Source organism: Carya illinoinensis, chromosome 7, assembly GCF_018687715.1.
Source record: "Carya illinoinensis cultivar Pawnee chromosome 7, C.illinoinensisPawnee_v1, whole genome shotgun sequence".
NCBI classification, from domain to species: domain Eukaryota; kingdom Viridiplantae; phylum Streptophyta; class Magnoliopsida; order Fagales; family Juglandaceae; genus Carya; species Carya illinoinensis.
The window spans coordinates 43,641,124-43,663,645 of record NC_056758.1 but is presented as its reverse complement, the minus strand read 5'-3'; the positions used below and the strand labels follow the sequence as shown (position 1 = coordinate 43,663,645).

The 22,522-nt window shown below is 34.6% G+C and overlaps 4 protein-coding genes across 6 annotated transcripts; 2 read left to right on the top strand and 2 right to left on the bottom strand.

Annotated features, from left to right (window-relative positions):
• Positions 1 to 3,476: 3,476 nt before the first annotated feature.
• On the top strand, positions 3,477 to 4,328 carry LOC122315172 (VQ motif-containing protein 33-like). The gene has a single exon (XM_043130963.1). The coding sequence runs from the start codon at positions 3,577 to 3,579 to the stop codon at positions 4,117 to 4,119; it is 543 nt and encodes a 180-aa protein (XP_042986897.1). The 5' UTR covers positions 3,477 to 3,576; the 3' UTR covers positions 4,120 to 4,328.
• Positions 4,329 to 8,597: 4,269 nt separating this feature from the next.
• Positions 8,598 to 11,928, bottom strand: LOC122315000 (spindle and kinetochore-associated protein 2). Of its 2 annotated transcripts, none has more exons than XM_043130669.1 (5): positions 11,685 to 11,928; positions 10,677 to 10,772; positions 10,238 to 10,363; positions 9,358 to 9,442; positions 8,598 to 8,986 (listed from the first exon to the last, which is right to left on the bottom strand). In XM_043130669.1, the coding sequence occupies exons 1-5, from the start codon at positions 11,811 to 11,813 to the stop codon at positions 8,913 to 8,915; spliced, it is 510 nt and encodes a 169-aa protein (XP_042986603.1). In that variant the 5' UTR covers positions 11,814 to 11,928; the 3' UTR covers positions 8,598 to 8,912. The 2 variants fall into 2 exon arrangements, with proteins under 2 accessions (XP_042986603.1, XP_042986604.1); XM_043130670.1 differs by having other exon boundaries at positions 9,358 to 9,397; positions 11,685 to 11,919.
• A 1,076-nt stretch (positions 11,929 to 13,004) lies between these two features.
• On the top strand, positions 13,005 to 18,053 carry LOC122315431 (zinc finger CCCH domain-containing protein 22). The gene is made up of 4 exons (XM_043131309.1): positions 13,005 to 13,249; positions 13,783 to 14,094; positions 16,036 to 16,096; positions 16,570 to 18,053. Exons 1-4 carry the CDS (start codon positions 13,124 to 13,126, stop codon positions 17,556 to 17,558), a joined length of 1,488 nt encoding a protein of 495 aa, XP_042987243.1. The 5' UTR covers positions 13,005 to 13,123; the 3' UTR covers positions 17,559 to 18,053.
• A 498-nt stretch (positions 18,054 to 18,551) lies between these two features.
• On the bottom strand, positions 18,552 to 21,411 carry LOC122315429 (protein TIC 55, chloroplastic). 2 transcript variants are annotated; one of them, XM_043131308.1, is made up of 3 exons: positions 20,777 to 21,411; positions 19,943 to 20,045; positions 18,552 to 19,838 (listed from the first exon to the last, which is right to left on the bottom strand). In XM_043131308.1, exons 1-3 carry the CDS (start codon positions 21,034 to 21,036, stop codon positions 18,720 to 18,722), a joined length of 1,482 nt encoding a protein of 493 aa, XP_042987242.1. In that variant the 5' UTR covers positions 21,037 to 21,411; the 3' UTR covers positions 18,552 to 18,719. The 2 variants fall into 2 exon arrangements, with proteins under 2 accessions (XP_042987242.1, XP_042987241.1); XM_043131307.1 differs by having other exon boundaries at positions 20,787 to 21,409.
• Positions 21,412 to 22,522: the final 1,111 nt, after the last annotated feature.

Sequence of the window (22,522 nt, the reverse complement as noted above, 5' to 3'; positions counted from 1 at the left end):
ATGTTGGAATTATTATTTTACTTATCTGTAAGTTGTAATTATATTGTGGCAAGTGATGAATCATTGATTTATGTGTAATAAGCATTAAGAGCTCAATTTAATATGTATTTTCGTATTTCTAGTTAAAATTAATTAAGAGAAATAATCTCGTTTATTTATATATAAAAAAAGAAAGAAATAATCTCATTTTTGCTTGAGCCAACCAAAAAATAAAATTGTATATCAGATTTAAACCGACTAGTTGAACTACTTGACCTCGTATCAAATCGAGTATTTTTTATACTCGAGTTCGATCATAATTTATATTAGATGAATTGAGTTTAATTAGAAATTTTTAATATTTTTTAAATTCGAATCGAGATCAAATAGATATATATATGTTAAATGAACTATTGACCCCTGTTTGAATTCTGACTCGATTCGATCCATTTGTAGTCCTAAGTTGCACCACACATCTGTTAAAATAAAAAAGAAAGATCTACATCTGCAGGTGTGCATTAAAATTGATGAGCAAAATAATTCACTTTGTAAAAAGGTAACGTCGTAATGATGTTCTTTTTATTATTGATTTATTATTTAGTTTTTTTATAAAAAAAATAAAAATTCTCTTGAAATCTGTATTAAAATTTTCAGAATATAATATTCTTGTATAATTTAGAAAAAAAAAAATTTAATCAACTAATGTAATCATGTAAATTAATTCAAAATAAATTTAATTTTATAAAAATTGACTTAATTAAAATTTAAATTAATTTACATAATTACGATGATTGATTAAATTTATTTATTTTTAGATTACGTAGGAATGTCATATACTAAGATTTTTAATTCATATTCAAATAGCAAAAGGAAAATATCAGCTGGGTAGTAAAATAATAATAAATGAAGTGTAAGAAGATTATTACCTTTTATAAATTAAGCTCGTACAAATTACGCAAGTGTAAGCCACTATACCCTATAATTCTTGTTGCAAAAGTGACGCACCGATCATACACCGAAAAAAGAAAAGGATTACTTTTCGTAACCATATCTATGAGGTCATGGCACTGGCAAACATTTTATAACGTATTGCATTATTAACTGGTGAGATAAATATTACTCTTAATTCTTAATTTTAATATTGATACCAAACACTTGTTGTTGTGACACATTTTAAGTGATTTTATAGATCAATTATTTAAAAAAAAATTATACTCAACAGTCTTAGATCACTCACTTGTCAAAATAAATATAAAAAAATAAAAAATAAAAATCCATATAGCAAATATGTAGTATAGAACTGCCGAGTAAAATAACTTATATTTAAAACATGACCAACATTGGGCTGAATGATTAGATTGCTAACTTTTGATTTTCGGATATGTACAGTAGCTCCTCAAATTATTCTTTTGATTTTTTTAAATTCTAAATTTATATTTTAATAGAATATAAATGGAAGTTAGAGAAAAATAATAATAAAGGAATAATAGAAAAAAATTATTATAATAGAATAGAGAAATTATAGATAATGAAATGTAAGAAGTTTTTAAAAGATGTGTAAATTTTAAGAAAAAATTATAACAAGTATAATTTCTAACTAAATTTTAAAGAATAGTATAGGGAACCGGATTAGAATAATTAGAAGGATAGTAAATTAACCTTAAAATATGTCATTATTTATTCCTAGGAACATAGTTTTTGCCCCAAAAAATAAAAACATTAGCCGGAGCATTTAATAGTATAGAAAAAATTCTATTCATAAATTTTATATACCACATGTTACTCTTTTTGTTATTTTTTTAATTTTTTTCTCTTATCAAATGTGTGGTATATAGGTAATTAATAGAAGAATCTAATTATTTTTAAAAAATAGAACTAAATAAAATTTTTAAAAAGATTTAAAAATAAATAAATAAATAGAAAATTATATAATATATGATATAGTAGCTTATGAATAGCAAACCTCTTAGATATAAAGCGGCTAAACTAAAGAGAGGACGTGGTGATTTAACAGGTCCAAACAACGTGGGTAGAGGTTTAGTACGAAGTGGTCCAAGGGACACGTCTAATTACTGCGGAAACACGCCGACGGAGTGAGTCAGTTATAAGGCATCTGGTATGGGTTGGCCAGACGACTTGTTCAACAACATGCTAATCACACAGGCAAACGCATGTTTTGTACACTCGGAGCATTCTCCGTGGTTTCTTTCTTCTATTTTTTAAAATATATTATTAATATTTATTTTATTTTATTTTATATATTAATTTTTATAATATACTATACATCAATTTATCTATTTTTTCTTGATATTATTTAAATATTATATTTTTTATTCTTTTATATTCCTTTCAAATATTTTTAAAAATATTTACATATGAAAAAAAAATGGAAAATCACGTGAGAAAAAAAGAAAAAGTAATTAAAAATATTTATATTTAATGAATATGATCCTCTACATGTAAAGGGATCACTGTAGCAAAATATATAATATTTTTAAAATACAAAATTCAATAGAGTAATATTTTAATAACATTTTTTTATATTTTAAAGAAAAATATATTTTACAGTAGCTATTGAGAGTGCTCTCACAACTTGCTACTCCAACCCCATCCACATTCATGCATGGTCAAAACTTCCTGTGTTCATGTCTATTATTTTCTTTTATTTTTCTCTCTTTTTATAATTATGGTGTATTTTCCTTATATTCTGGTTTTTCCTTAATTTAAAATCTAGCGATGGACAATATAGTCCATGACTGTTGAATACAACATTTCATACAGAACTAATTGACAAGCTGGCTGATTGTTACATTAGATTTAATTTATAATAAAAATATTTTTATTATAATTATATCAATTTCTGAGATATATTTTTTTATATAATTCTTTTTTGTATATCATGCGTTTCCTCTAAAAAAGTTGATTTTTTTTTTTTAAATATTTGTTAGGGGACGAAGAAATTATTATTTTTATATATTTTATCACGTTAAAATCCTTATAAAAAAATCAATTTTTTGTAATTTTTTTCTTCATCTTTAGACGTGCAGTTACCTGTACGAGTGTAAGAGCAGAGTTTTTATTTCCTGAAAATTTAGACCAAAACTGATGCATTTCTAATGGAAAAATGATAATACGGTTATCAAATATGTTCGGTTCACTTATATATTTTTATTTATTTATTTTTCTAAATAGTTAAAGAAGTGTCTGTAAGTAAATTTGTATTTATTTTTTAATAATTAAAAATGTTTAAAAAATACTTACAGAATAAATAAATAAAGAAATAACTAATTTAAAGCAGCGTGCATATTTGATAGTCACACAAAATTATCATTTCCAGATCCCAATAAGCAAACGTGTTAGCTGGGCTTGAAATTGAAATACCACAGTAATTCTAATTGAAGCTTCCATGTAAGTAACATGTCAGTCTCATCAAAATGAAATTTAGATATTTTTATTTCTTCTCAAATTATCTTATTCCCTCTTGATACTGATATTCAATTTCCACTCAAGCTCACGTACGAAAAATTCCTCACCCAAATTCACCAATATATAAACATTCCCAAACCCATCCTTCAAACATTCCCCACTCTCTCTTACATGGAAAAACACAGCTCAATGACTTCGTCCCCGGCATCACCTACGGCGACAACCTTTGTGCAAGCCGACGCAAACACCTTCAGAGACCTTGTCCAAAAGCTCACCGGCTCATCCGCTGACTTGGAGAAGCTTCCCGTCACCTTCCCTTCAAAACTCTCCTCCAAGGCCTTCACTTCCGGTGATCCCACGGCCCCTCGCCGGTCACCCTTCAAGCTCCATGAGCGAAGGCATACCCACACCATGAGAAAGCTCGAAATCAAGCTGGGCCTCACCACCCTCCGCAACAACTCGCCCCGCCCAAATCACCGATTTGAATCACCGGTTCACAGTCCTGTCACCCCCCTGAGGTCCGAGTCACTGTTCCGAATGAGTTCAGGTACCGAGTCTCCGTCATCCCCGGCCATCTCGGACGAAGATAAGGCTATAGCCGATAAGGGATTTTACTTGCACCCATCGCCGCTGAGTACGCCGAGAGGCATCGAACCACCACAGCTCTTGACCTTATTCCCACTGAGTTCGCCGAGCCAACAAACACGAGAATAGTAGTAAAGATTGGGATTATGAAAGTTCGACAACAATACTTTATCTTTTATTTTTTTGTATTTTTTTGTGTTTTTTCTTTTTTTCGGGCTTTGATATTGGTAATACTTCGACTCGGCCGGCTTTAGGTTGTTTCCAAATTTTAATATAATATTTAATATACTTGGAAAGTGTAATCGTTCTTTTCATTGAAAGCTGAAACATTCCTTTCATACGAGTGGAATTGCTTCCGATTAGGTCGAGTATTTATGCAGATTTTGTTTTTTACTATTAAGAAATATTGTAAGAATTTAAATTGAATTATATTTACTTAAATATTTTGGTGTTTCTTGAGATAAGTCAATATATAATTTTTAATATTTAATTAAATTCATTTATTATTATTAAATTAAATTTTTAGCGAATGCTATGTTTTAGATAAAATAAGAAAAATATTTCATATTTTCTTTGAATACAACGAGCAAAACTAAGCTGTAAACAAGCAGAAAAGCTACGGAACAGTATTTTCTGTTTTATAATTAGGAGGAGGGAGATGGAGGAAAATCATTAGAAATAAATATCTGTTAGTGGGTTGCTTTAAATGCAAGTGATTTAAGAATTCTAAACCAATTATATTTATAATTTAATTTTTTAAGTCTTGTGCGATGAAGAATATCATTCTTATCAAGAGACAATCTCGACTCAAAATAAATAGGAAAATAGAAAAAAAATGGGATAATGGTTAGAGGCATGGAGGTGGGAGATGATGGGCTAATTGGTCGGTGACCAGGTCAGTCAACTGCTTCTCACAACAAAAGCTGACCACGGTCAGTGGCTGCACTCGGTGGCATCTAGACTAAGGTGTGGTTGAATATTGATATGATTCAAATGATTCGTAAATAATAATAAATAATACATAAATAGTAATAAAAAAATAATTAATAATTTGTAAATAATTAATAGTTTTTCACCATATATTAATATGTAATTTATTATTTTTATCTTTATATTTAAATATATATATTGATGTGTAAATGTATGTATTTAAATATAATGATAAAAAAGATAAATTATATATTAATGTATGGTGTAAAAAATAATAAATATAATATATTTTTTTATGAATAATAAAAAATGTTTGTCCCCCGCTTGTGATTGCCCAACCCCACACGGAAGAAACTAAAGGTCTATCAAGAAATCAAAAACTAGATACCCCTTCCAAAAGAATGGAACCCATCATAAAAATTGGGTTTTTAAGTGGGTCCCTTTCTTTCTTTTAATGGACTTATATGTACTCGAAATCATTTTTCATTATTAAATCGAGAAGTAGATAAATATAAAATAATTTATGATTTTTTAATTATTTGGCATTAGATAAAAATAAAAGATGATGAAAATTTGATTATAAGTAATAATTATATAGAGAAATTTCTCTTATAAAAATTAATTTAGGAACAGAAAAAACTTTATCTGTAAAATTCTATACTTAAAAAAATTATAAATATTGTTTTGTACTTATTTAAAAAAAAGGTACAAATTTTTAAAACCTCCAAAGCATAATTTCAAAAGAAGAGAAAAAGCACTTGATCAAGGTTCAGCTATAATAATTTGGTGTTGAAGTCCCAATCCTAAAGCCAAAGATGCATGCAAATTTGGGTTCCACGCGGTTTTGAGTTTTGGAATTTTGTTACGACGAAATTTCTGAGCACCTACTTTTGCAGTTTTCAAACAGATCATTCTGGTTGAACAGTGATCTCTGTCTCCCTCTCTAACAATTGGTCAATGAATCATCACCCCATGCTCTGAACAAGTACGAACTACGAAGGCGCCTGACTTTTCTCATCGGTCAAAGCTGTCATAATTGGCCTGTCAACGTAGTGGCCATAATATGTTCTTATTTTTCTCGATTCTAATTGAAGGTATAGTTAGGTTATATGGATGAGATTAAACGAGACAACAGTTATAAATTAAGAAAATATTATTTTTATTTTAAAATTTAAAAAAATTAAAAAATTTATTATATTTTATACAATAATTTAAAATTTTATAATAATTATATTAAATAAAATAAAATAAGATGAGATGATTTATATAGCACAAGAAAAATTTAGTTTACATAGTAATAAATTCTTTATGAATAATAATGAAGTAGTCTAAGAACAATTTAGTTTCCAAACATTACCTCATTCTTAATTTAGTTGTGGGTCTCGGTATGGATACTGTCATTTTTTTTTTTTAATTTAGTGATTAAAAACATATTTTTTAATAATATTGTGTTTTTTTTAATATTTAAGGATATAAAGAAATGCAAGGAAAAGCAATAAGGATAGAATGTGATAAATGGAAATTGTAGATTGTCGTAAAATAATGGACAGAATTTTACAACTTATAAGAAAAAAAATATACAATTAAAAAATCTATTTGAATAATAAGATGAGATATAAATAATAAAATAATTTGAATTAAGATAAGTATGAACTTAGATCTCACGAAGTATGAAAATGAGTTGGTAGGGAAACTCATATGGTATGTGACCTTATTAATTAGAAAATAACTGCACCGCAATTCAAGACTTGAAGTTATTCCTTAATTATATAAAGATGGGTCCCACACAGTTGACGAATATATAATTAATGAATGTCCTGAAATTTATAAAAAGGGGTATTTGGTCAATGAGAATGGTTTTTGTAGAAAAAAGTGTTGACTGTGCAATCAACATGGACAGATAAATTCGTGATACAGCAGCCTCATCAGTCCATCCTCCTTTATGCATTTCGTGGCCGCAACCCAACATTTTTTCTTTTCTTTCGTTAATATAAATAATGCGTGCTTGAATTTGAAAGGAGTCGACACATAAATCTCGTTTTCTTTTATTTTAGGGGAAAATTATTATCATTTATTTATAAAAAAATATTTATATTTATGATTAGATACATTCTATAATATTCATGTATCAAACATGATATTATAAATCTTCATTTCTTAACTAGGAACTTAAATTATAAATTAATTCTGATCTAATTATTGGTGGGTGATTCCTCTTTTATTTCCAAATACAAGTCTTTTTATTGAGAAATTCTATTTACAGTCTTCACTTGAGGACGGCATGTGTTGGTTATTTATTAAATGAGAAAAAATATCATTTTAAGAGGAATATTTTAATAATTTTAAAAATTTTTAAAAATAAAATTGCCTATATCTGTATTGTAGTTTCCAAATAAGAATTGTACGTAGCATTGCTTCACTCTATTATATACTATTATATATATATACAAGGATGATAATCAAATCAAGAGTTTGATCGGATTTTATTCTAACAAGTAGAAGGGACAGGGGGATATATATTCCGTGATAAGGCTAGAGACAGCCTACAACATTTGGGTTGTGATGAATCTTGGAGACAAATGGCCGTCTTTTTGCCCAAATTATTCTGGATATGCCTATAGACAAGATATATACTTGAAAATTAAGATACGTATATCTCAAAAGGTCAATCGGTTGTCAATAAGCTACCAAAAAAGGAGCAGCAGCCATGATTGTGAGCTCATTCTCAAGGGTTAGGGTTGCACTTAGCACATATTCTTTCAAATGGTCACTAGAAAAAAGGACATTCCCTCTGTCATCATAAGCTTTTGAAATTTGTCAGAGATAGTGGATTTAAGCATAAGCATATGGAAGAGTGACGAAAGCAAAAGGCATTTTCGACAAAAGCTAAAACCACTACTACTTCTGTTTCAATTTGATAAAAGAAGGGAAGAAAAAATAATTTGGCAATGGCAGAAAGAACTGGTCCACCTAAAGAGATTCATTTCTGCTCCATCTCTAAGCATATTATTCTTTAATGGATTTTGAGAGTAGAATCGATTGGAGATGTTATAAACTTGCTTTATCATTTGCTCGGCATGCTTTTATATGCAGATGGACTGACATGATGCAACACCACTCCTGAATGGCTCATCTCAGAACTAAGGACATATTGGGAAGCTTTGTACTAACTACCAACAACAAAAATATGCGAAATCTTTTCCACTATCCACTATAGGGGCCTAGATTTGGGCTAGAAAAAAGGAATCATATCAAGCTCAGGAAATGAGCGTTTGTCCAATCATTGAAACCAATTTCACCGGTGACTATCAATTTGCCACTTGCACGTAGCAGCATCTCCCAAGGTGGTTGATCAGCTCGATCCCAACTCATGCCCCCTATATTGAAAAAGGGCAACAACTTGTTTGATTGGCCTCTAATCCATTGTTATAATCTACACTATCATCAAAAACGAAACTTTCTGCATTGCCTTTCTAATGAGTCTTAAGGTAAGAATGAGATTTTATTTATTCCACTTGAAATGAAGAAAATCCACCCAGCACACAAGTTGGATATATTTTAGGCGTTGTCTAATTAGGTGGACAAGTGAAATGATTGAAAATCCTCCCATCACACAAGTTGGATATATTTTAGGCATTGTCTAATTAAGTGGACAAGTGAAATGAAAACATCGAATATTTTGTACTAAATAATTACTCTTCATTTCCAGTGAAATCGAGAAAATTCTTATCCACAAATCCATATGGCTCAACTAGCTGATCTAGATAAAACACTACATTTTCAGCATAAGTTCGAACTAGACTGATTTTTTTTTTTCAAGTAGAAATATATTGTCATAAACAATCCAATTTTCACATGAAATCGACTAAATTAATACAATCAACAACACCTCTGCGCAAAAGTTGTTGGCCACACTACAATTTTCAATTCTTTGTGCTCTAATGTCACACTACAATATTATGCTTGGCCAGGCTGAACATTTTTCAGCATTTTCAGTTGGTTTGAACTATAGCTGAGAAGAGTAATTTGTTGATATCCTTAGAGTCCGATTTGTGCTGCTCATCCCCTGCATAAGAAACAATTAACTGCTCATTATATGGTATAAAAAGAACTTGCTTGCTAGCATTGTCCTCGGTAACTTATTAAATACCGATCTAGCACTTCAGGAAAAGTGTTAGTTCTTGCACCAAATAGAACACATTTCCCCACTATCTGCCTTTTATATCTGTCAAATGCTGCTAATAAAGTGCACTGTTACGATTTAAACAGCCAACCAATCCCATCTCGGCTGCCCCATACAGGTTAACTATGAAAAACTTGAGGGCTAAATTAGGTCAAATAGAGACACAAATGGAGCAAATGAGGCAACAGAGCACAGTGAAACATATAATGAGCACAATAACCAAACTACATTTTAATTCCGACATTCACCCTTACCTGTCCTAGATCTGACTTGAACTGCCCACTCATCAACGACCTGCAAATTTGACGACCAAAAGGTGATGAGCTTGAGCTTGTCTTCCTAGAATCAATGAAGAGAAGTGACAAACTGAGTGTAGCAGGGCTCATTTGTGTATGCTTTATCAGTATGATGAAAGCTACCAATTACATTTTCAGAGGTATTTCCCAACAAGAAAAGCCCCGCCATGTGTTCAATCTTGGTTGCTTGCTGGCAAGTGGTGCCAACGCTCGGGACACCACTTGGAAAAAAGGCAACCTTTCCAAAAAATAAGCTTTTGTTTTGGGGCGTAGGAAGAAGTACAACCTTCTAAATAATAGTTAACAAGGTCAAATAATAAATTCTAGGTTCTCCAATTGGTTGCTGTAAAGATGGGAGAAACTGAGTTTTGTTTGGTTTTCTTTCACGCAGGCAATAGGAATGAGAGAAAAGATTGAAGTTATAAACAAGTTTATTGATTGCTCTAAATTTGAAAAGAGTATCAACTAAGTAAATGGATTGGAGAAGAGAAAAAATTAACCAAAAATCATATACCATCGTTATATGCAGGAGGACTAAAAAGTTTTAACTTTGCAATCCAAATGAAACATAACATGCAACAGAGGCACATTTTTATGGGACTTCCAGAATGTTTACCAGACTAGATTGTGGAGAACATGTGATGTTCCTACATGTAAGTTTTGATCTCTTCCATTGGCATTGTGATAAAAAATAGTTCACATTTCAATTAGGTTTAGAATATTTATAATATCAAAGATTCAAACACGTAGGTAGGCAGCTAATTTCTACTATGAAAGATTTAAGCAACACAAGTGGAGTGTGGAGTCTACCAAGACATATCTCAGGACTAAAAAATACCTGGTTGAAATTAGCATATGCAGGGTCATCAGAATCACTGGTAAGGGGAATGCCCACAGAAGCTTGCATCCGCTGCAGCAAACTTCTGTTCCCAACAAGAGTAGTTTGAGCCTTATCAATCAAATCCTGAAAGTGCAATCAGTAATAAATAAAAATTAACTTCAGAGGCCACTCCCTTCTCTTTCCGATAAGTAACAAGATTTCATTTAAAAAAAAAAAAATACACCCACTATTTTCTTATTTTGTTACAGATTTTTCTTCATCACTTAGAACAGCATAGAACATAGAATAAGTGGTCACACCAAATAATCAGGTCTTCATTTAGTGAGATCTCATTTGCCAGAAACAAGAATGAGATGATATTATTGATATGTGCAGTCAGAGATTAGAATATCTTATCTCTTCCTTTTAAGTTTGAAGTGATCAAAGAGGAAAGTACCTGTTTGGCTGCCAGAAGTTCGTGACACTGTTCTTTCAAGGTCAACAGATCTTCTTGTATCTTCTTTATTCTAGACACTAATTTCATTGGATTTGCCTGCAGAAAACATTCAAAATATGAAATCCGCCCATCATAACCATAATGGGAATAATTCCAAGAACAAAAGGAAATGTATGTAAATGACATCATTGCTCTGGTTACCACTGCCCAAGTAGCTGGAAGAAATAAAGGAAATGAGATTTGAAAAATAAATGAGAAAAGAAATATTGAAGGCCCATGTTAACACTTACTTGGCTCCTATATGAATGGACAAAATAGACTATAAACGAGCCGTCAAACAAGTCAAACCTTATTAAAAAAACAAAGAGCCGCCAAATAAAGCAAACAATACTCTTTGAAGTTTATATTCTTCAGCTTTTTCACAGAAACCATCTAAATTCATAATTTCATATTAATCATTGCATGATTGTAAAAAAAAAAAATCAAATATCATCATTAGAATCCAAAACTAAAAGACGAGAGATTTCCTACTGCAACAGTTTACTCGCAGCTTCCTAGCAATCAAACAGTGCCTATAACCAGGGATACAAATTTTTAAAACTTTTTTCCTAAGCAAACAATTGAAAAAAGGAACGAAATTCAACTTAAAAATGAAAAATTGGGTTCCCACATTTATCTTTTCAAACGAAACAAGACCTTGCATGAGATTTACCTCCAAGACAAGACTCGGCATGATATTCAAAACCCAGCACCAGCTGCTTTATTTCTCATTTGATAATGAAAAGCTTTCGATTTGAGTCCTTTTTTTTCTTCCAGAAGATAGTTCAATTTCATAATTACCGAAAACAGAAATTGAAAGACCGATATTTCTCAGATTTTTCTAGGCAAACCAAGCAAACTTAGAATTAAGAGACAAAAAAACATATATATATATATATTACCATGAAATAAATGATAATAATAAAAGTCAAGGAATAATCCCGAAATTAGGGAATAAACTGTCCTTACATTGTCTGGGTACACTTGTTGAAACTCCTTCTCGAGCCTGTGCTGAACCACGGTCAGATCGTGGTTCGCCTTTGTGAAGAGGTTCACCAAGCTGTCCGTTGCTTGATGGTGTTCGTAACTGTGCTCCATTCTCTCTCTCTCTCTCTAGGGTTTTTCACTCGAACAAATCCCCGCCTTTGGCCCTGAGTTTTGATTTTGATTTTGATTCTTAGCGGAGCAACATGTTTCGGTTTGACCAAAAATAGAAAGAAAAAAATAAGTTTCCGTCTTTTTCACGTATCGGGTAACGTTACGCCGTTATCTATATTGTAACTGCTAGCAACAGATTTTAACGATGGGAAATTATTTGTAATGTAGTCGGATATACAAGTGTAGCTCATTTCTTTAAAGTATAGATGAACATCAAACATCAAAAGAGTAATGCTGTTCATTATTCTATGATATAGCATTTGATAATTAGAGATTATATAATATCACATCATGAGATGATGAGTATCATTACTTTTTTTATATTCATTTATTTTTTAATATTATTTATTATTTCATGATATGATATTAGATGATTGAATATTATATAATATCACATCATGAAATGATGAAAAAATGATAAGAAAATAAATGATGATATCGGATTTATATAAAAAATATCATTTTATATTTTGGAGATGTGTTCTATTCTTTTTTAAGGAAAATTCACCTCGTTTTATATCTGTATTTAACATTACTTTTTAACAATACAATAAATCATAGTTTATGTTTAAAATCAAGAACAAAACTTTGATAATCTCACAGCTTTTCAGACGTTTAGCCTTACTAAGTATTTGGTTGGACATGCATATTACGTTGAGTGTGGAAGAAGGCAGCCGGATAAGCATGCATGAGTTAAAAGTACCAATTATCTAGTTTTCTCCAAATGCATCACATTGTTATATGATAGAATAAAAATACCATAAAAAATTATCACGAGAGAGACATACTCTACGAAAGTGGAACATATTTCACCAATTTCGATAAAATTCTAAATTTTTATTATTAATTTGATTAATGAAGAAAAATTAGGTCTTAATTCATATAATCATTAAATTTTTTCAAACTAGTACACAAAATATAAAAAAAATAAAATTCATTTTTAAAAAAAAAAAAAAAAATGAAGGAGAGACTATCGTTGCTCTTTACCAAATGGGTTGGGCTTACGTCGGGGTCTCTGAACCTTTCTGGTGAGTCTAGGCCACGCAAAACCTCTCGCATGGTCCGAATTCTGGCCCAAAGACAAAACACTTTAACCCCATGTTTATTATGTAATAAAGTTATAAACTGTTTTCGGTCCACCTCTAAACTTAGACGAACGGTCGTGTTCTTATTTCTCACAGCAAACTCCTACGGACGAAGGCAACCCTCTCCGAAGACAACGACCCTTCCCCGCTGGTTCTCGACTTAAAATGGGGAGCGAGGAAGAAAGACTTCTAGAGGACCAGCTGGAGTGTCAATTGCATGATCAAAGAGATTCACTTGCTACTCTAAACGAAGCCCTAGCCTCTGACCCTGCCAATCCCGAGCTTCTCTCGGTACGTCCTCTCCTTGTTGCGGCCTCCTTTCGTCACCCAAATTTTTTTTTTTTAATCTTAGGGTTTCCGTCGATTGGGAGTCAATATTTTGATAATATCGAATTAACTGATGAAATGCGATTTTTAAACTAGGAAGAAGAGTTTTTGCTGGTTGCCCAGTCCGAACAATCATTAATGCCGGCATTGGTTTTGCACTTCCAAATTGTTTCTCTCTAGTTTAAGGGTTTATTGTAGATCGGGTGTGCCCATTTTTGTACATCTCGAAGCTTTCGGTATTTCAAACTCTGAATTCAATTTTGTTAAAATGAATAAAAACGGTGTTGCTTTACCGAGTTATTTCACAGCTCCCTCCCTTTGTGTACGTTGGTTTTTTGTCATTGCCTGAGTATAAATTTCTCAAAGGTGTTGGATGCATTGATATTTATTCACTTTGGAATTCGTTTCAAGACGCCACAGTTAAATTGCAGATACTTTTCTTCTGATGTCATTATGGCTCCTACTTCTTTATAGACTCAACTGTAATGTTCACTCAGGTTCACGAGGAGCTTGTTCAGGCAATAAAAGATGCAGAGGAAGGACTTTTTCACCTAAAGCGTGCACGATTGCTACGAGAAGCTGATTCGGCGCTCCATGGTTCCAACCCTACATCTGAGGATGTTAAAGTCGAGCCTCTTGACTCAGCAGACATTGAACCGGAACCACTGGAGGAGCAAATTTGCTCCGTTGGATCAAAGTGTAGATTCCGTCACACTGATGGCCGATGGTACACGGGTCGAGTCCTTGAGTCAGACAGTTTTGATTCTGCAAAGATTTCTTTTCTTACACCAACATCCGAAAATATGTTGGTATGCACAATTTTTTTATCATCTGTTTTCTGTGTGGCCTAGTCAAAATCGTATATTTCCCTTTTGATTTTGGAAAAAAAAAATCTTTCGCTTCTGTTTTCAACCATGTATGTTCTGGTTGCATGCACAAATAATGTGTGCATCTCCATAACATATTTGATATAGGTGTTAGTGTCACATGGCATTCTACTCGAGGGTTCCAGAAAGCTACATTTTAGTTATGAGATATGAACTTTACTTGGGATTTATTCAGTTATTATAGTGTTCAGTCAAATAAATGACATATGCCACGCATAAAAATTGAATTGCTCATATTTTTAGTAGAAAAAAGAAATCCATTATATCATTGGTCTCTGGGCACTGTACCCAAAAATTTATTGTCGTCTTTGGTTGAACTTAATGATTACTCCCCCCCCCCCCCCTTTTTTTTTTGATAAGTAAGAGATAAATATTATTGAAATGAATGAGATAGGCATAAGCCGTGTACACCGGGAGCATACAGAAGAACACCTAAATACATTCTAACTGCGATGAATTAAAGACAAAAAATCACGAGCGCTGTCCCCATTTAGTACAATAGCGGAAAACCAAAGCAATAAAGTGTGGAGAAAAAAATTCTTTAGCTCCTCCCTTGTACGTTCCTTATCATTAAAACAACGTGCATTCCTTTCTAACCAAATACACCACATGATACATAACAGAATCATCTTCCACACCGCAGCCACTTGATGACAACCTTGCAACTTACTCCAACATCCCAACAAATCCACCACCCTCGAAGGCATCACCCAAAGAACACCAACCCTTTGAAAAATCTCATCCCACAACCCCCTTGCTACTTACAATGTAATAGAAGATGGTCCACAGATTCACCATTCTTTTTGCGCATATAACACCAATCTACCACAACACAACCCCTCTTCCTCAAATTGTCCATAGTCAAGATCTTCCCAAGAGCAGCATTCCAAACAAAAAAAGCAACTTTAGAGGACACCCGGGACTTCCAAATAATTTTCCAAGGGAACGGGGTATGATCTTGTGTTGTCAGGATTTTGTAATATGCCTTAACTGTGCATTTCTTATTATTAGACCTCCACTTCAATCTATCCCACTGTGTCGTAGGCATCCCCTTGGAAGTAAGCTGAAAAAATCTGAAACAATAGCTAATTCTCAATCATGGAAATTCCTATTAAAAAGAATATTCCACAGGTGAGAGCCATGCAAAAATATTCGCATATCCGCGACTGAAGCCTCTCTATTTGCTGCAATGCTATAAACCAGAAACGCCCTTTTCAATGCGTGATCTCCACACGACACATCCTGCCAAAAACTGATATGGTTGCCCTCACCTGCTACAAAACAAATCTGTTTTTCAAGACATGGCCACCCCCTCCTTATAAACTTCCATAAACCCATGCCATACCCCCCACTCACTTCATTAGAACACCACCCACCCCAAGCCGCTCCATATCTAACATCGATGATTGCCTTCCACAATGATCCCCCCTCCGAATGATATCTCCACAGCCATTTCCCCATTTGGATGGTTCCTTGCAAGTTTAGAGTCATAGAAGATCTGATGTAAGCTAGTTTCGGGGGAAGGGTGGTGGGTGTAATAATTTGAATATTTTCTTGTTTGTTTTATACATGCGTATAAAGTCATGGATACATGTAAACTATACATTATATATGATCAGGTTACCTTTTGCTGGGGAAATTTAGTAGCAATTACAATATTCCTGTTAAGCCTCTCTCTAACTTTGATTATAAGAATGTACAGACACGTCTGCACATGCAATTACGAATTGAGTGAAATGGATTTTCTTTTTCTTGTAAGAGAAGAAGCAATTTACATAATGTTGTTAGGCATCAGTTTGTGCTACCATAACTGAAAAATAATCTGCCTAGGATGTTGAGTAAAAGACCATGGTACTTGTGCAGATGTGCAAGTTCTTTCTACAACAACGATGTCGATTCGGTACAAATTGTCGCTTATCACATGGTATGTTGCAATTGTTTCAATTATATGAGTAGAAATCTTGCAATTTTGTTTTAAAAATTGTTACTTTTCTCGTGTGTGCATTGTTATTGCCATTCATTGCAATGCATATTATGAGGTGAATGGGAGGATATAGGCAGCCTCTATGTTAGGAAGGCAGCTTGCAGATGAAGGTCATTATGATGTACCTAGAAAATCAAAGAAACTTGCTTGGTCTCGAGTTGGCTTTCTATAGAAGGTGATATAATTGCTTGGCATTAGTCTTGCCAACAGAAGAGAAATGTGGCAACTGTGATAGAACTATTCACAATATGAATTCATGGTTTTTTAATCAAATGGCACAAGTTTTATTTGCCTGTTATACATCTCTTATAGCATGACACAGTGACTATGTTGTATCATTGTCCTTGTATTTATCATTTGCTCATGTGGTTACTTCCAGCTTCTTAGAGCATACATGGGTTTGATGAGTACAGGTGTTGATGTCCCATTGTCCTCCTTGAAGAAGTACATCCCAACAATTTGGGATCAGTCACTTGTGGGTTCCAGTATTTGGGCAATATCAGATAGTAAATCTGGCATTTGGAGAGAAGCTGAACTTGAATCGTGGGATGACAAACTTGGAGAAGGGCAAGTTGTTTTCCGAGATGATGGAAGCTCTGCAAAGCTTGGGCCAGATGCAATCTCATTATCTGAATATGCCCAAGTGAGTGATGATGAGGAGAGTGATTCTGGCTCTGAACAGTCTGATTCTAGCAATTATGAAGAGGATTCACAAGGTATAGGGTTTCTTGAAAGCACCACCCAGCAGAGAGGAATCCAGACAGAAACTACCATATTTGCCAAGTGGGAGAATCACACTCGGGGTATAGCTTCAAAAATGATGGCCAATATGGGTTATCGTGATGGGATGGGTTTAGGAGCTTCTGGACAGGGAATGTTGAATCCCATCAGTGTGAAGGTCCTTCCACCAAAGCAATCTCTTGATCATGCTCTTGAGTCTTGTGAAGGTGAAGAGACCAACGGGAGTCAAGGGAAGAAGCGGAGCAGAGGTGGTAAGAGGAAACGTGATAAGAAGTTTGCAGCTTTGGCTAGGGCAGCAAAGGAAGAAGAGGAATTGAGACCAGATGTCTTTAGTCTTATCAATAACCAACTCACAATGCATAGTGAAGCTCTAAATGGTGGGTCAGGAAAGAAGCAGCAAAATAGAGGTTCTGGGGAGGGGAAGAAAGTAGATAGGCGGGCTCTGATTGCTTACGATGATGAGGTAAAGGACCTGAGGATGCGAATTGAGAAGCTTGAAGAAATGGTTAACAGAAACCGGAAGGAGAAGTTGGTTTATGAAGCTGCCATGAGAAAATTAAATGAGACTCGCAAAGCTTTAGTGGAGGCTGAGGCAGCTCAGGCATCAGCATCAAATGCAGTTGTAAGTGGAGAAAAAGAAAAAAGATGGCTCAAGTTTTAAGATGGTTGAATTATACTTTTCACCCACAAACTACCAACTGTTTTTCATTTTGCACCCTAAACTTTATATGCTAAACTACATTTACTTTTCAATTTGGACTCTCGGTCAGTATCTGACCGTTAAATGAATGATTGGCCATGTGTCACAATCTTAATGTTAGATCTGAACTCAGGGTGTAATTGAAAAATATAGGTAGCTTAGGGTGGAAGCTGAAAACTTTTGGTAGTTTGGGTTGCATAGTGAGAAACAAGTGATGGTTTGTGAGTGAAAAGTGTAAGAATTTTTTGTATAGTTTATCGATAACCATGCATGATGGGCAGAGATAGCTTTTTGGCACATGGATTGTTGTAGATGAATAGAAGGCGTTCAGCCACGAAGTTAGGTTCGTTATGAAGCTACTTTCTCTGACCGAAAACAATTACACTTATTTTACGTTGTTTTTACCTGTAAGGAGCAATTGATCAATTGTAACTTGTTATTAATTCTTGAATTTTAGTGCTGGTTATTTGTACTTGAAAGTAGCGGGGCACGCTTTCCCGTTACTCATTTAATAGGCTTGAAGCTAGCATGCTTTCTTCAGAACTCTGCTGCACTAGTAAGGTTTCTCTTGTTAAAAACACATCACTTGTTATGTTTTTGTTGACGCTTGAAGAAGTTGAACCTGTTGTGACTCCAAAGCACATACTAGAGATCAGGCGCTGATGCTACCACTGGGTTGTCAGTAATCCCTGGCTTTTTTAATCCCCATCTACACTTTATCATCATTTACTAATTTCAGTGATCGTATGTTTATATATTTATCTTAATTTGTAAAAGACTTCATCAGTTGATTGTCGTTCAACTCAATTGAACTCCAAGTCTCCAACTATCAGGCAGCTGTTGGGGCTGGATACTAACGCACAAATCGCAAATGAAGAGAGTTGGCTGTGCTAAATCTCGGTTCAAGCATGACCACAGCTGAAAAAGGTGAAACTAAGCGGCTCGAAGCCGATAGACAGATAAATGGTATAACTTTGAGAAACATTTGCAATAAAAATCTTGATGGTAGAATCAACTCCAACACCACAATCTACATTAGTGTACATCATTATATTTTCATTGCCCTTTGTAATCCTATGGGTTCTTTTCCTCCCTGAAGTAATAAACGTACCATTTGGTATATTACAATCTCCTATGTGTCCTAATGAAGTTGGTTGTATTCAGTGCTACGGCAGTTGAGCATCCATAAGCTCCAGCAGAGCACACGGTTGCCAGTACTAAAAGAAGGGCCTTCCACTGCCTTCCAGACACTAGGATTGCCAATGCGGTCAGTGTAAGAGCCATAACAGAAAGGGCATTTTTCCAGGCTTGGAAAGCTTTAATGACGGTTCTGCATCCCTTGCAATGGATTACATGCCGGAAATACCTGTTTGCCAAGTTTGGAGCATACATTGTTCCAATCCCTCCTTTAGCTGGTGCAGAAGCTGAAACTCCAGCAACCAGTCCGGCCGGTGCATGTTCCACCACGGCAGGCTCTTTGGGCAATGAAATGGTGCTGTGCCCAAAATGATACGGCATTCCATGCCCTACTTTGTCCATCCACTTACGGTATTCAGATACCCATGTGTCCGAGGATTTTAGATTAAGGTACAGCTCCTTGGTGGCAACTTTAGACTTCATTAGAATCTCATTTTGGGACGAGAGGAAACCCATATCTTGCTCAAATACCTTAGCTCCATTCTGATGGAAGTACCATTGTGGGAACAACTTCGCCAAGGGGGATCTTTTTGTTGTTCCAAACCTTACAATAAGCATGGATTTCCCTTGCCCAGTTGGTCTACAAAGGAATAGGCCTGTGAAGTAATGCTTCTCCCGATTCTCATCAACAAGTTCCCGGTTATTTTGAAGAACACAAGGTGCTTCAAATCGTAAGAAATTTGGCAGAGGTTTATCCTTTGCTTTACCCCACCAGCCCGCAAATCCTCGATCAGTACGTTCAGTCACCTCAAAACCTAATGGTTGAGCATCCTCCCTTTTTGCACTCCAATCTGTTCTGTCATGTGAAATTGGAATGTGGGCGGGATCCATGAGATTCTCAAGAAGTATGGAGTGATCATAAGGAAGCTCGTGGGTGGTGGAAGTATCCTGAAAACCTGGCCTGGCAAAGTTCTCAAACCAAGGTAGTTTATTAAGGTTCGGTGGTGTCTTCTGTGACATCCATACCCACACAACACCTTGTGAGTCTCTCACCTCATACGTTCTGAGGCAAGCTGATCGAGGAATTTTGGCCTCAGCTGGAAGCTGTGGCAGATAAGTTTGAGATCATTAGCTTGGATAATTTGGGAAGTAGATGAGCATTCATGTAGTCAAAAACAAAAATGGGGACGATGTAAACTAAGACATGCCTGGGGTATCTTCACACATTTACCATCGCCATCAAATTGCCAGCCATGGTACAGACATTCTAGTCTTCCATCAATCAATTGGCCTTCAGATAACTTTGCTAACCTATTGCATCAAGCAGTGAATAAAGGTAAAAGTTTTTTTCATCATGGAGTTTAAATTTCAGAAGCTACCATGCTTTTATGCGACTTTTTCTTGCGTATTGTTCATTCGTTCCTACACGCTAGTCTAAGAGTAAGATTAGCCCGTATAGGAAATGATAGGTTCATCAAAAGTATGACATGATGAAGATCTTATATCAACGATTCAAACTGCAGAACACAGTATCATAACAAGAAACAAAGAGAGTTAGAAAGGTATTTCAGTTTCTTTTAGTTGGTCATGTAATTCAGGCATAGTCACCCATGCGAAGCAAAATAGCCGCTATATTAGCTTGTAACCAATACCAAAAGTCAGATTTAATGGCTTGACCATGATTATCCTTGATGAAGTGTTTGCGCATTCATCATTTTTTACTCCATCCTTTCATTTGAAGTAGAATGAACATAAAAGGACCAAAATTTAGTGCATATTTCCCACAAATAACAGCAAAAATAGCATTCAATACAATCAAAGTTTCTCCCTAGAGCATGAATTGCAAAACCTAAATTCAACCTCATTTTTATGATCCTACGTGAGCAGTCAAACTCAAAAGTGTCCCTTTCGAAAGCCAATCCTATGTTTGGGTTCCTAGAATCCCCAAAATAGAGAAATAAAACTGAATCTATATTCTAATTTTCGTGATCCCTCCGATATATATCTGGTACAGTTCAATGAGATGATGGTGGAATCTTTACCAGACTTTACCTGTGGGGGCAGCGATCCTCGTAACAGCGAAGCTGCCGATTCCCGTCCCGATACAAGACGATATGCTTGTCATACACGGTGAGACCCAGAGGTGCGTCATCGGGCACGTCCTGGGCGAGGTAAAGCGGGTACCATTCTTCCGTCCAATCGTAGTCCGCCACGACCCTCTCACCTCGCCGCTCTTCTTCACTGCGAGGACCCACAAGAACGTTGTGATCACCTTCCTCCTCCTCTTCCTCCTGGTTGGCATCAATTGGAGACACAGCTTTAATGTCAGCGACTGCAACACACTTGCTGTTGCTTTTTCTTACAGGTAGTGGCTGTCTGAGGGGTTGTGAAATATAAAGAAGGGGAGGTAGTACAGTTAGTTTGTGGGCAGGTGGGGTCGATAGAGAGACAGAGAGTAAAGTGTTGTGGAAGGGAAATGAATGCAGCAAAGCCATTTTTGGTTGTGAAGTGTGACTGGAGAAGTGAGTAGGTGTTGTTGCAGGGGAAATGCAAGATGAAGCCATACACCAGAGAGAGAGAGAGAGAGAGAGAGAGAGAGATCAGGGTGTTGCTTGCAAGAGTGTGGCACTACTCCAGGCCACACAACTTAGGACTTTGGTGCAGTGGGTCAATTCCGGTTGGTCATGTAATATTCCTAGTGAGCTTCCGTGCTAATTTGCTAACAAGTAAAAAAAAAAAAACCTGTGAGGTGGACAAAGACGAAATGCAACGACTCAGAATTGCTGCAAGGAGCAATACCGGGGTTAAGATACACGCAACATATTTTACAATAATGTGGATATTTTTATAAAATAATATTATTTTAATAGAATATTTTATAAAAATAGATTTTATTTAACACATTGTTATGAAAGATGTTGTAAAAAATATTATATGTAAATTTTTTCCAAGATTATTAATACACAGGTCTTGCTTATATAATATCCGTAAGAGATTTGGATATTTTTTATTTGTATATATTTAAACAAATTCTGCTATATTTTATAAATAATAGAAATAAAAATCACTTGGAATATTAAAAAGTCACTGAATGTCTTTACAGTTATATATATTTTTGATATCACATAAGTTATAACTTTTTTTTTTTTTTTTAAAATAGACTTCAATTTAATATAGAATGAAGAAAGTTACAGCTGTGACTAATAATAACAGGTAATAAGCCCCGCTTACAAGCCAACTATCTATCGGATGTACGCTTTCCCGCACACAATTTTCATTGCGCCAGACAATGTCTAAAACTTCTAAACTCTCCAATGACAACACCATACTGAGAAGCGAGACTCTGTTAAACAGAAGTATCCATCTCGACTTATCTACGAAAAATACAAAACATCCTCACCCGCTATGAGAGGAGAGGAATTACCCAACCTTCACCCTCCAAAAGAGGAGAGGACTCACAACCCTCATCCTCAAAAGAGGAGAGGTACTTGCCTATTTCAAAAAATTTATCAAAACATAAAAAACAAACCTAACAAACCACTAAAAACACACAAACTGAAAACATTTTATGCTCTTCTAGGCCGTATGCCCACTAGCCTTTTGCCCAACCACTTTTACACATGATTTTCTGACAGTACCTCACAATCTTCAGGGTAACCTGCAGCACAGCAAACCAATTTACCGTCATGCACTACACCGTCACTCTCTTTTTACGTATGGTCTTTTGACAGCAAACCAACCAACAAACGTGACCACTTCGCAGAGTGCTTGGGCAAAACAAGCCGTCT

What these genes read in the sequence shown, in the direction of transcription:
- LOC122315429 (XM_043131307.1), bottom strand. Translation starts at nt 21,298, where the DNA reads ATGGCTTCATCTTGCATTTCCCCTGCAACAACACCTACTCACTTCTCC. An exon ending in GAGGATCGCTGCCCCCACAG is followed by an intron (nt 20,046 to 20,786) that starts GTAAAGTCTGGT and finishes TTGATGCAATAG; the next exon opens with GTTAGCAAAGTTATCTGAAG. An exon ending in AATGTGTGAAGATACCCCAG is followed by an intron (nt 19,839 to 19,942) that starts GCATGTCTTAGT and finishes TATCTGCCACAG; the next exon opens with CTTCCAGCTGAGGCCAAAAT.
- LOC122315431 (XM_043131309.1), top strand. Translation starts at nt 13,124, where the DNA reads ATGGGGAGCGAGGAAGAAAGACTTCTAGAGGACCAGCTGGAGTGTCAA. An exon ending in CCAATCCCGAGCTTCTCTCG is followed by an intron (nt 13,250 to 13,782) that starts GTACGTCCTCTC and finishes ATGTTCACTCAG; the next exon opens with GTTCACGAGGAGCTTGTTCA. An exon ending in AAATTGTCGCTTATCACATG is followed by an intron (nt 16,097 to 16,569) that starts GTATGTTGCAAT and finishes TGATGAGTACAG; the next exon opens with GTGTTGATGTCCCATTGTCC.
- LOC122315000 (XM_043130669.1), bottom strand. Translation starts at nt 11,813, where the DNA reads ATGGAGCACAGTTACGAACACCATCAAGCAACGGACAGCTTGGTGAAC. An exon ending in AACTTCTGGCAGCCAAACAG is followed by an intron (nt 10,364 to 10,676) that starts GTACTTTCCTCT and finishes TTGCACTTTCAG; the next exon opens with GATTTGATTGATAAGGCTCA. An exon ending in CATATGCTAATTTCAACCAG is followed by an intron (nt 9,443 to 10,237) that starts GTATTTTTTAGT and finishes CATTGATTCTAG; the next exon opens with GAAGACAAGCTCAAGCTCAT.
- LOC122315172 (XM_043130963.1), top strand. Translation starts at nt 3,577, where the DNA reads ATGGAAAAACACAGCTCAATGACTTCGTCCCCGGCATCACCTACGGCG.